Below are 12,768 nucleotides of genomic sequence, written 5' to 3'. Positions count from 1 at the left end.
TATATGGACCAGCTCCATAAGAGTGTTCATGGGAAGCATATATGCAAAATGTTGTGCACAGCGTTAGTTCTGATCTCCCTGCTTCTCATACACTCATTAACAAACCCTCCCGGGTGTCTATTGGGAAGCAAGGGAGAGGTTACTTATAAAAATGTAATTACAGATTCATTACATCGCATACATTCTAATCTCTGTACGCATTTAGGTAATTATTAACAGGCCCTCTCGGGTTTTCATTAAAGAGCAACAGAAATATTTTTTATCATATTGAGTGGCAACAGGGTGCGCCTTGCGGTGCCCTGTGCCATGGCACAGGTCGCACTACCCCATACCTCCCAACTGTCCCGCATTCAGCGGAACAGTCCCGTTTTTCTGGGACTGTCCCACTGTCCCACCCGTGGGCCGCAGTCTCCTGCGGTGTGGGGGGGGGGGGGGGGGAGTTGGGGGAAGCATGCACAGCTGCTCTGCTATGCAGAGCCGCGGGTATGCAGAGCGAGAATAGATGCCATTAGACCACACCCCCTTTATGTTCAGGCCACGCCCCTTTTTGGTCGAACGGAAGTCCCGCATCTTGGAGGACAAATGTTGGGAGGTATGCTACCCTAGTAACGGCCCTGCTGCTAACTGATGCTGAAAACCCGATTACCATAGCTGGGTGACTGGAGCCTAAACCCTGAGGGAGGAACCTACATCCAGCACCCAGTCATTAGCAACCGGAATGTATACTCAGGGGCGCCGAGAGGGGGTGGAGCGGGTACTAATTAACCAGGCATGTTGGAGGGGCCTGGCAGGAACCCAGATCCAATGTGGCCCCCCACTCTCCGTTACCTGTCAGCAGCCCAGCACACCCTACTGTGTGCTGGGCTGCCGAATTGGGAGACCATGGAGACTGCTCGCTGCTGCTGACCAGCATCAGCAGTCTCCTCAGCCTTTGGGGGGGGGGGAGCGATCACACTAATCGGGCCCCCCCGGATTTGCAGCGGGCTGAGGAGCTCACAGCGCCCCCCTCACTTGTGCACAATGCCGCACAGCAAATAGGATATTATACTTCAGGGGGCGTGGCTATCTCCCGTGATTAGGCCACGGCGCCGTCAGTAATGGAGCCCGGGCCGCCTCTCTAGGCCATGTCCATACTGAAGCAGAAACTCAGGGTTTGATTCAATAAGGATCGCTATTGCGATCGCAGCTTCGTAATCGCATGCAGGTCTGCTGCGAAAATATGCTAATGAATGCTATCACGATGATGTCGCACTGCCAGCATAGAGACGCCCACTGCCTCTGATTAGCGCTATCTCGCATCCGTAATACCTTGTAGTCCTGCGTACACATCGGTAACATCGGTCCCTCATGCACAATTCAGATGGCTAATGCTCCTGCTCCGGCATCGCAACCTGCTCCTTGCCTATGGAAAGAAGATACGAAGAGGATCCCTCCGCCCCTGTCCGGCTCCTTCCGACGCACATCGGGGCCCTTGTGCGCATGCGTGACCTGTAGGCCACGCATGCGCAGTCCCGTCACTGCTCCAAAAAGAAGCAATGAAGCCGCTCGCTGGGACAGCTGATATCGCATCAGCTGTCACCGCGTCGGAGCACTGATGAATTGCTCCGGTAGCAGCGGCAAGTTAGAATGTTAATTATCGAGGTCTGTCCGGACCCCGATAATTAACATGATGAATAGGCCCCTAAGTCTTGTGACAGGATGAGATGAGGTCACTGTAGGGCACATTTAAAAAGCACAGAACAGGCGGTTTGTATAATTACGCAGAAGTGCCACCGTATGACAGCAAAACACACACATACCGTATGTGCAATTCCTGACTATGGGACCGCAAACACGCATGTGATCATGGGACGAGATGGAAATGTGCTCAGTGATACACAGAGACGGAGAGCACTAATGCCGCGTGTCATTTATCCACCCATCTGTAATAACTGGTCCTATATGGGACTAACCACATTGATGCGGTCTGAGGTCCTGATGCAGAGATGGACAGTATCGCAGAACCAGCTGTGCAATACCGTACAAATGCAGCAGGAGGTGTCTGCCGGAGATGCGCTCCTCCTGCGTTGTATCTGTGGTCCATGCGCAGCGTCCGTAGGCATTTCCTCGGATCACCGATGGTCGCAGCTGTGGTCAGGCTACTTACTGTACACTGAAGCTTACTCAGCCTGGCTGACGGAAAAGGACAGGCGACGACGCAGACCCTGGACTCGCCATGCCTTCAAAGCGATATGCTGGGGCTATGAGGGGATGCGAGCAAGCGCACAGGACCCGTTCTGCACATGTGCAGACCCCTAAACATCGGAGACGGCAGTAACAGTTGTAGTGCCATTTAGTGCCCGATTCAGAGATGGACGCTCATGCGATCGCATCTGAGATTTCGCACGCAACGCATCAGCGAAAATATACTAATGTCTGCCCACCGCTGCCTTCTTATCTGCGTAAATATCGGTCAGATTGATGCACATCGGCGGCCGTCTTGGCCTTGTGGCAGGTCTGACCTGCCGAAGCCTTGAGTGCTCCTCAGACACACAGATCTGGGTATGACATCGCAGTGGCTCATTTATTACGCACGCCCATGTGACGGTCGTTTTCACGGACAGGCACGCCTGCGTTTCTCAGACCACTCCCCCGTAACCACCCCCAAACGCTGACTGCCTGTCACTCACTCTGTGATGGATTCCTATGTGCGTCCGTCATCGCAGTGTGATCGCTGCGCACGCGCAGTGCCTCTTATACGCATGCGCGATGGCAAACAATCGCTCGATTGCGTCCATTTCTGAATACACACATGTGCGTTTAGAATTCATATGCATTATAAAGAGCATAGGGGCCTATTCATCAACACTAAATGGCCCGGTAACCATGTGGAAACGCTAGTTTTAGCTACCGGGCCATTCATCATCAGGGGTGTGAAAAGGACCCCCTGATATTCAGCAAACTCCGAAAACTGAAAGTTTGCTAAAAGTTTCGGAGTTTGCTGCCGAGAACAAGCGCCATCTTCAGGCGACGATTGTTATTGTATCCCCGTCCCGGGGATGCGAAGAGGGATCCGAGCGGATCCCTCCACGGCCTCCTCACCAGCTCCCCGGCGGCTGTGCGCTTGCATGACCTCTGGTCACGGATACGTAGCCGGGCAGATGGGGAGGAGGTAAGTAACGCAGCTACAGATGTACAGTAGATACTAACCGAGGGGACAGGTGCTTTTCGGAGCAGTTGTCCCCGCACCGGAGTAATGATGAATTGCTCCGATGTCACGTTTCCCCCGCTGCGAGTTGGATACTTAAGTATCCTTCACAGCGAGTTTAATACCATCAACGGAGGCAATACGGCCTCCGATGATGAATAGGCCCCATAGTGAAATAATCTACTAGAATATATTAGAGCATACCTGACAACACAACTAGTTATATATTAGAAATAATTAGGCCATATCCTCAACCAGCACAAGCCACACCCTAATCTACCCAAGCCACGCCTATTTCAGGTGAGGCCACACCCCTTATGGGTACCTTACAAAACAAAAACTGTCCCACAAACAAACAGATTTACTGGGGATGAGAAACTCTGACGACATTTTCCTTCTTGAGGTAAATAAAATCACTTTTTTAAATTTTTTTTACAACAATATACTGTATATGTGTACAAAGGGTCTGATCAGCAGAGGACGGATTTGCAGCGCCCCACGCATGCAGCACACAGGCACGCAGGCAGCACACAGGCAGCACAAAGGCAAGCAGGCAGCACAAAGGCACGCAGGCAGCACACAGGCAGCACACAGGCAACACACAGGCAGCACGCAGGAAGCACGCAGGAAGCACACAGGCAGCACACAGGCAGCATGCAGGAAGCACACAGGCAGCACACAGGCACGCAGGCAGCACGCAGGCAGCACACAGGCACACAGGCAGCACACAGGCACGCAGGCAGTGCACAGGCATGTAGGCAGCACACAAGCACGTAGGCAGCACAAAGGCATGCAGGCAGCACGCAGGCAGCACACAGGCACGCAGGCAGCACAAAGGCTCGCAGGTAGCACAAAGGCACGCAGGCAGCACACAGGTAGCGCACAGGCACGCAGGCAGCACACAAGCACGCAGGCAGCACAAAGGCATGCAGGCAGCACACAGGCAGCACACAGGCACGCAGGCAGCACAAAGGCACGCAGGCAGCACATAGGTAGCGCACAGGCACGCAGGCAGCACACAGGCAGCACAAAGGCACACAGGCAGCACAAAGGCACGCAGGCAGCACACAGGTAGCGCGCAGGCAGCACACAAGCACATAGGCAGCACAAAGGCATGCAGGCAGCACGCAGGCAGCACACAGGCACGCAGGCAGCACAAAGGCTCGCAGGCAGCACACAGGTAGCGCACAGGCACACAAGCAGCACAAAGGCACGCAGGCAGCACACAGGCACGCAGGCAGCACACAGGCATGCAGGCAGCACAAAGGCACGCAGGCAGCACACAGGTAGCGCACAGGCACGCAGGCAGCACACACGCACGCAGACAGCATGCAGGCAGCACAAAGGCACACAGGCAGCACACAGGCATGCAGGCAGCATTGCAATTCAGTCCTTGCAAATATACAAATGCAGCAGGAGGTGTCTGATACCCCCTGTATGACACCCCCCTGTATGATACCCCCTGTATGATACCCCCGCTGCATTTGTGATACCAGCACTTTGGCCAACGTTGCAGGCAAGGATAACCATCGTGAACATTCCGGAAAACAGGAGCGACGCGGCCCTGTATCTGGAAACACCGGCCATCTCCGTCCCCGCACCGCCCCGTAAATGCTTCTGCCTGTCAATCAGGCAGAGGCATAGCAAGAGCTGCATGCGATCACGCAGGACGCATTCTGCACATGAGCAGAACGGGTCCTGCGCACGCACAGATTCCCGACAATCGGGAATCTGCGTTTAGCATTGCACGTGCGTGCAATGCTGAATCAACCCCAAAGTCCGCCTGCTGGCCGGAAAACATGACATAAACACTAATAGCGCCAGTGCTACTACTACAGGGCCACAGGACCGATCCTCCCATCACTGCGACGGTAACTCTCACCTCCGGTAGCAGCTGGCTGTCATTCTGCAGCAGATGAACCTTTAATTCCTGGTCATTCAGTCCGCTGATCTCTTTAGACTTTAACACCATCTGATTGTGATCTGATAATATATCATGGGACAACTTCAACGGGCACCTGAGACACAAGCAAAACAAATATTAAAGTAGCTGAAGCTGAATTTAAATAAAATACAAAAAAAAAAATAGATTGAGCCAGTGGCGGACAAATATACCAGCAGGGAGGTGCTGCCACTACGGGGTCCGGGGGTGAAGAGGGGCAGTGCTAGGTCACCCTGCCATGGACCCCGCGCATTTTTACTGGCTACCCCTCCCATACTCTGAATAAGCCGCCATTTTACTGAACTCTGTATGGCTTAAATTGATGAAACAACTACTACTATACAGAGGACTGTAGGGGGAGTGGTGCATTATTACTATTATTGTCTGTTATTTATAAGACGCCACAAGTGTTCCGCAGCGCCAAATAAAGCAAACAACAAACAACAGATTACGTCAGTACAAACAATTCACAACTTTACATTGACCCAAGTAGTGCACATGTTTATGCTGGTTTATCTGACCTAATAACATGTCTGTCACCTGATTATTACACAGATAATTGTTCACTTCTATATTGGCACAACCTGCTCTGAGCCACCATACCATACATACCGACAATCAGCTCCAGCCTTCCGGGAGGGAGCTGATTGTCGGCTAATAGCAGGGGCGGGGCCCGCCATTGGGGCGGAGCCGGGGGCGGCCATTTAGTGTAACACTGGAGGCGGGGCCGGGGCCGCGCGATCGCATCATTGTGACTCCGCCCCCTCTTCACAATGCCGTTATATTCGGCATTGTGAAGCAGGGGGCGGGGCCACGATGCCGCGATTCTGCGCGAATCGCGTCACCGGGCCCCCCGCTGCTGGTGCTTCTGTTTTTTTCAGGGGGGAGGTCGGGATGGTCGGAGACTTCCGGGAGGCTTGCCTGCCTTTCCGGGGGGCCGGGAGCGGCACCCGAAAATCGGGAGGCTCCCGGCCAAATCGGGAGGGTAGGCAAGCCTGCACCATACGCACTTGCTGATCTCATATCTAGCTAACAATTATCAAGTATATTCTATAAACTGATAGGTAGAAGCTGATTGGTTGCTATGGGCAACTTCTCCACTTCTTTACAAGGCCTGATATATTTGCTCCATAGATACCCTGTATATTTTCACGTTACCCGGTGGCACTTGTACTTTTTCCTTTATAACGAGCTTTGCTGGATTGCATAATATTCAGTGCAGAAACAGGGCATCATGCATACATGCCTACTCTCCCGCGTGTCGCGGGAGGCTTCCGATTTTTCGGGTAACCCCCTGCACCCCCGGAATAGTAAGCAGATCTCCCGTATACCACCCACTTTCTAATGAAGTGGGCAGGATGGGGAGATTTTCCGTTAAATTTGCATGTCCGTAGGAAGGGGGCGGGGCTAAATGAGGAGAATCGCGTTGTTTAGTCCCGCCCCCTCCATGCGGACTAGCAAATCGTCGGTGGTTTCCTGTAAAGGGGGCGGGACAGAATGCAGGCAATAGTCTGGCCCCGCCCCCTGTAGCAGAGAGAAGATGGTCCTCTCTGGCTGCTCCCGGAAAGAAAGAAAGTCGGTAAGTATGGCATCATGGCAAAATTAGGATAAGGACATGGTCACGCCCCTCTTTCCTCCCTGACTGTTCTTTTGAGGGCAGAATAGAGACCACAGAGGTGACCTGTAACTGTTGTCCGGTGGCTGCCACACCGCTGTCGAAGCTGGATAATTGGCTGAGACAGGATTGGTTTTAAATTAGTTCTGCACGACGCCATCTTGCGACTGGCGTTGAGATGCCATTTTGCGACTGGCCGTCCAGCGCCATTTTAGTGAAACTCGCCATTATAAGTACATACGGCGATGCTATTATTTAGCGTTGTGCGATTCCCACGCAAGAGAAAGAAGTTAAAAGTCCTCGCCACATAAATACAGTCACTAAAACATCTAAAATGATCAACCCTGCAAAACACGTACCATGGTGTACTCCACAAACACGTAGTCGCACAGCGCTAACTAGCGTCTTTTCCCAAAATCTCAATACTTACACACTGCACACTTACATAAAAGGTTCCATAGCTTTAAAGTGTAATGTTCAAGGTTTATTCATTTATCACTAATGTTGTGAAATAAATGTTAGTTGTTAGCTAAGGTTTAATACATGGTAAGCAGACCGTGTTTGGTGTTGTACTGATCCACTGTGTCTCAACAGATTTCCGGTATCATCGGTGAGAAGATCGCAACATGTGTCTGCAAATTATGGACTATAGAGCGTTAAACATTAAAATGTACTCTGTAATGTTAGCAGCTTAGATTAGTATGCAGCAGGAAACAGGACACAAAGGGCTGTTGGAGGCTGAGTTGTGTCCATACAAATTGACCTATGAACTATTCTCTAACAGAAGCACCATGAAGGAAAACCAATGGAATCATGCCAATCTGTTCTATTGTATTGCCTATCCCTGTAAGTGTATATATGTGGGCTCTCTGAACTCAGTCTTGAGTCTTCTTGCTGTGCTGTTGACGGAGGTTTCTATGCTGATGCCGGTCTCTGGGTCCAGAGCGCGTGCATATGTAACAACTGTACCTTGGGTCTGTATGATTTATTTGCGCTAATTGTATTTAGAATACAGCGTGTAACCATCTGTTTTTATATTGAATAATATCTTTTTGTGCTTTGGATCAAAGTCTCAAAGCATTTATTTCTGGTGCGACTCATAATGCTATATAGCAACAATTTTAGAAGGTATAGGCAGGAATACATGTTAGAAGGTATAGACAGGCAGGAATCGATACCGCCATACCATCCCCCTCCAGCACCAGTGGTGATAGTCTGCCGGCTGCTCAGGTCCAGTACAGTGTCAGACAAAGTAATAAGGTTCTTCTTCTAATATTTTCTCTGCCGGATCTAATTCTCAGTGTTTATTCTTATATAGCATGTCACGGTTGGCGTAGTGGTTAGCATTGCTGCCTCACTGTACTGAGGTAGTATATGAAATATGAGGTTACATTCTGACCGTGTTCTGAGATGTATCACATTCTGGGTGTGCAGCAAAATATGCAGCATTTCTAGAGTTGCGGGGGACTACCCGAAAAATCTGGAGCCTCGCGCAACTTCCGGGAGAAGTATGGAATAGCTGCTGCTTCACTTTCCAGCACAGCGCGCTACTGTACACATCTTAGGGGCCCATTTATCCTTAATCGCACACTCAATGCAATATTAGCGCCCATGATCGCATTGCAGCAGGCTTGCCTACCCTCCCGATTTGGCCGGGAGGCTCCCGATTTTCGGGTGCTGCTCCCGGCCCCCCCGGAAAGGCAGGCAAGCCTCCCGGAAGTCTCCGACCCTCCCCACCTCCCCCCTGAAAAAAACAGAAAATACCTGCAGCGGGGGGCCCGGTGACGCGATTCGCGCAGAATCGCGTCATCGTGGCCCCGCCCCCTGCTTCACAATGCCGAAAATCATAGCATTGTGAAGAGGGGGCGGAGTCACGATGATGTGATCGTGCGGTCCCGCCCCTGCTCCGCCCCCAGTGTGACACAAAATGGCCGCTCTGCCCCCAATGGCAGGCCCCACCCCCCGCTATTAGCCGACAATCAGCTCCCTCCTGGAAGGCTGGAGCTGATTGTCGGCAAGTATGCATTGTAGTATGCAGTGTCACCTTCCACATGTATAACATAGCAGACGCAGTCACGCGGTGACGGGCTCGGAAAGGAGCACGTCCCCATGCTGTGCTTGGAGTGAAGTGACCGCATCACTCCTCGATTGGGACTTCTGCGCACGTTTCCTGACCACGCATGTGCACCACCCATTGCCGGGAAATAGGCGCTATAAAGTGTCGCCCATAGGCTACAGCATATTGACCCTACTCTCCCAAAACGGCCCAAAGAGGCTCCCGAAAATCAGGTGGTGCTCTCGGCCGCCCAGAAAAGCGGGTAAGTCTCCCAGCCGCCTACCCTTGGACCCCCTCACACAAGAAGCTGAATCGCATCATCATGACCCCGCCCCCTGCTTCACAATGGCGGTGAACTCAGCATTGTGTAGCAGCAATGGGCCCACGATGACACAATTGCACAGCCCCGCCCATAACGCCAGGTAATGACCCCAGCCACGCCCCCTATGCCGCACCACACACCCCAGCTCCCCACAGCTCCATACTCCCGGAGGGAGCAGCCAGAATGTCGGCGAGTATGGGCTACAGCGGCAGAACGCCATCTTTAGCTGCAGGGGGCAGACTCCAGAACGCGATGCCTGGTAACTCTGACAGATTCTCACCCCATAGAAACCATAGCCACTTACGGAAATGGATATTTGCTTCCATCCCTCGATATTGCACTTAGAGGTTACTTAATATTTGTGGGTATCCCCCAAAATGGGGAACTTTCAGGGAATATTCCCCCCATAGATAATGATAAATAGGCCCCTTAGAGAGAATTTTCCTGGCTACATTACCTATAGAACATTGTGTAACACACAGCCCCGTCCTGCTCCCATACAGAGACCATATGTCCCTTTACCTATATATGATGTATGTGCTTCAGTATGTAACACACCCAAACCTTGTCCTGCAATGCCGCACCCACCTCCAGCACTATAATAATATACTGAGACTGATCTCTACATGTACCTGCTGATGCCCATTCTACTCTTACCCTTGTCCTGCAATGCCGCACCCACCTCCAGCACTATAATAATATACTGAGACTGATCTGTTCATGTACCTGCTGATGCCCATTCTACTCTTACCCTTTTCCCTACTGCCCTCATTGCCCTCTGTCCATACATTATAAGGCTTCCCCATAACACATCCATAGCCCTGGGCAAATACCGGCATCACCTCTTGCTCACTTAGTATTTCTTAGCCTAGCCTCTAATGTAACCTCACCTGCCTCTCCCCCTATAACTTGTGCCAGCCTCTAATGTCACCTCACCTGCCTCTCCCCCTATAACTTGTGCCAGCCTCTAATGTCACCTCACCGGCCTCAGCTGCCTCTCCGCTATAACTTGTGCCAGCCTCTAACATCATCTCACCTGCCTCAGCTGCCTCTCCCCTATAACTTGTACCAGCCTCTAACATCACTTCAGCTGCCTCTCCCCCTATAACTTCTGCCAGCCTCTGTCATCTCACCTGCCTCAGTGCTGCCAGTACCCACCTCCTGCCCCCTCTCTGTGTATAGCAGTGCTGCCAGTACCCAACTCCTGCCCCCTCTCTGTGTATAGCAGCGCTGCCAGTAGCCACCTCCTGCCCCCTCTCTGTGTATAGCAATGCTGGCAGTACCCAGCTCCTGCCCCCTCTCTGTGTATAGCAGTGCTGCCAGTACCCAGCTCCTGCCCCCTCTCTGTGTATAGCAGTGCTGCCAGTACCCACCTCCTGCCCCCTCTCTGTGTATAGCAGTGCTGCCAGTACCCACCTCCTGCCCCCTCTCTGTGTATAGAAGTGCTGCCAGTACCCACCTCCTGCCCCCTCTCTGTGTATAGGATGCTGCCAATCTGTACCCACCTCCTGCCCCCTCTCTGTGTATAGGATGCTGCCAGTCAGTACCCACCTCCTGCCTCCTCTCTGTGTATAGGATGCTGCCAGTCAGTACCCACCTCCTGCCCCTCTCTGTGTACAGCTGCCAGTCAGTACCCACCTCTTGCCCCCTCTCTGTGTATAGGATGCTGCCAGTCAGTACCCACCTCCTGCCCCTCTCTGTGTACAGCTGCCAGTCAGTACCCACCTCTTGCCCCCTCTCTGTGTACAGCAGTGCTGTCAGTACCCACCTCCTGCCCCCTCTCTGTGTATAGCAGTGCTGCCAGTACCCACCTCCTGCCCCCTCTCTGTGTATAGCAGTGCTGCCAGTACCCACCTCCTGCCCCCTCTCTGTGTATAGCAGTGATGCCAGTACCCACCTCCTGCCCCCTCTCTGTGTATAGCAGTGCTGCCAGTACCCACCACCTGCCCCTCTCTATGTACAGGTGCCAGTCTCTACCCACCTCCTGTCCTCTCTCTTTATATAGGATGCTGCCAGTCAGTACCCACCTCCTGCCCCTCTCTGTGTACAACTGCCAGTCAGTACCCACCTCTTGCCCCCTCTCTGTGTACAGCTGCCAGTCAGTACCCACCTCCTGCCCCCTCTCTGTGTATAGGATGCTGCCAGTCAGTACCCACCTCTTGCCCCCTCTCTGTGTATAGCAGTGCTGCCAGTACCCCTCCTGCCCCCTCTCTGTGTATAGCAGTGCTGCCAGTACCCACCTCCTGCCCCCTCTCTGTGTATAGGATGCTGCCAGTCAGTACCCACCTCTTGCCCCCTCTCTGTGTATAGCAGTGCTGTCAGTACCCACCTCTTGCCCCCTCTCTGTGTATAGCAGTGCTGCCAGTACCCACCTCCTGCCCCCTCTCTGTGTATAGGATGCTGCCAGTCAGTACCCACCTCTTGCCCCCTCTCTGTGTATAGCAGTGCTGTCAGTACCCACCTCTTGCCCCCTCTCTGTGTATAGCAGTGCTGCCAGTACCCACCTCCTGCCCCCTCTCTGTGTATAGGATGCTGCCAGTCAGTACCCACCTCTTGCCCCCTCTCTGTGTATAGCAGTGCTGTCAGTACCCACCTCTTGCCCCCTCTCTGTGTATAGCAGTGCTGCCAGTACCCACCTCCTGCCCCCTCTCTGTGTATAGGATGCTGCCAGTCAGTACCCACCTCTTGCCCCCTCTCTGTGTATAGCAGTGCTGCCAGTACCCACCTCCTGCCCCCTCTCTGTGTATAGGATGCTGCCAGTCAGTACCCACCTCTTGCTCTGCCTGCAGTTGCCCTGTAGGTAGCGCCGGCACAGGTGCAGTCTCCCGCACTCCTCCTCCTCCTCCTCCTCCCCCTCGTTCTTCAGGTACCGGGGGCAGATCCTGATGGGGCTCTGGGCCAGGACCAGCTCTCCCACCTGGGGGAACCTCTGCGCCTCATCCTGCAGGATCAGCTCTATCTGCTCCGGGGGAAGCTCCAGCAGCTGCGTCAGTCTCTCCTTCGGCAGCCGCCCCCCGTGAGAGCACAGCAGCTTGGTCAGGAAGGCGGTGACCGTGGGGTCTGACATGGCCCTGGGCCCCCGGGGTCACCACCTACAGCCGGGGCCCAGCGATGGCCTCTGAGTGCTGGAGGAATAGGGAGGGACTGTCCCTGTGATGTCGGGACTGCACTGTTATTATCCCGGGGACGGGGCGGATCCTCCTCCTCTGACTGATCAGAGAAACGAAACTGAAACTGGCCCCAATTCTGTTGTGACAACTGCAGATTCCATTCTCCACAGTGATCTGACCCAGGCAGCATATGATGGTAGAGTGTCAGCTCTGCAGACAAGCTGCTGTCTCCTGTCTCCACAGTGATCTGACCCAGGCAGCATATGATGGTAGAGTGTCAGCTCTGCAGACAACCTTCTGTCTCCTCTCTCCACAGTGATCTGACCCAGCAAATGATGGTAGAGTGTCAGCTCTGCAGACAACCTGCTGTCTCCTCTCTCCACAGTGATCTGACCCAGCAAATGATGGTAGAGTGTCAGCTCTGCAGACAACCTGCTGTCTCCTCTCTCTACAGTGATCTGACCCAGCAAATGATGGTAGAGTGTCAGCTCTGCAGACAAGCTGCTGTCTCCTGTCTCCACAGTGATCTGACCCAG

At 53.1% G+C, this 12,768-nt stretch overlaps 1 protein-coding gene across 1 annotated transcript in view; it reads right to left on the bottom strand.

Annotated features, from left to right (window-relative positions):
* LOC148431504 (uncharacterized) overlaps positions 1-12,429 on the bottom strand; it is a gene marked incomplete at its 3' end in the record, with an annotated part of 32,181 nt that extends 19,752 nt beyond the window's left edge. Inside the window, exons 1-2 of the mRNA XM_088465977.1 lie at positions 11,894-12,429; positions 5,070-5,205 (exon numbers count right to left, since the gene is read on the bottom strand). Of these exons, the coding sequence (XP_088322103.1) occupies positions 5,070-5,205; positions 11,894-12,189 (432 nt within the window). The remainder of the gene's footprint in view (positions 1-5,069; positions 5,206-11,893) is intronic.
* Positions 12,430-12,768: the final 339 nt, after the last annotated feature.

The sequence above is a fragment of the Taudactylus pleione genome, unplaced genomic scaffold (genome assembly GCF_031769625.1).
Source record: "Taudactylus pleione unplaced genomic scaffold, aTauple2 ptg002208l, whole genome shotgun sequence".
NCBI lineage: Eukaryota > Metazoa > Chordata > Amphibia > Anura > Myobatrachidae > Taudactylus > Taudactylus pleione.
The sequence above is the reverse complement of the archived record's forward strand: the minus strand, read 5'-3'. Positions and strand labels throughout refer to the sequence as shown.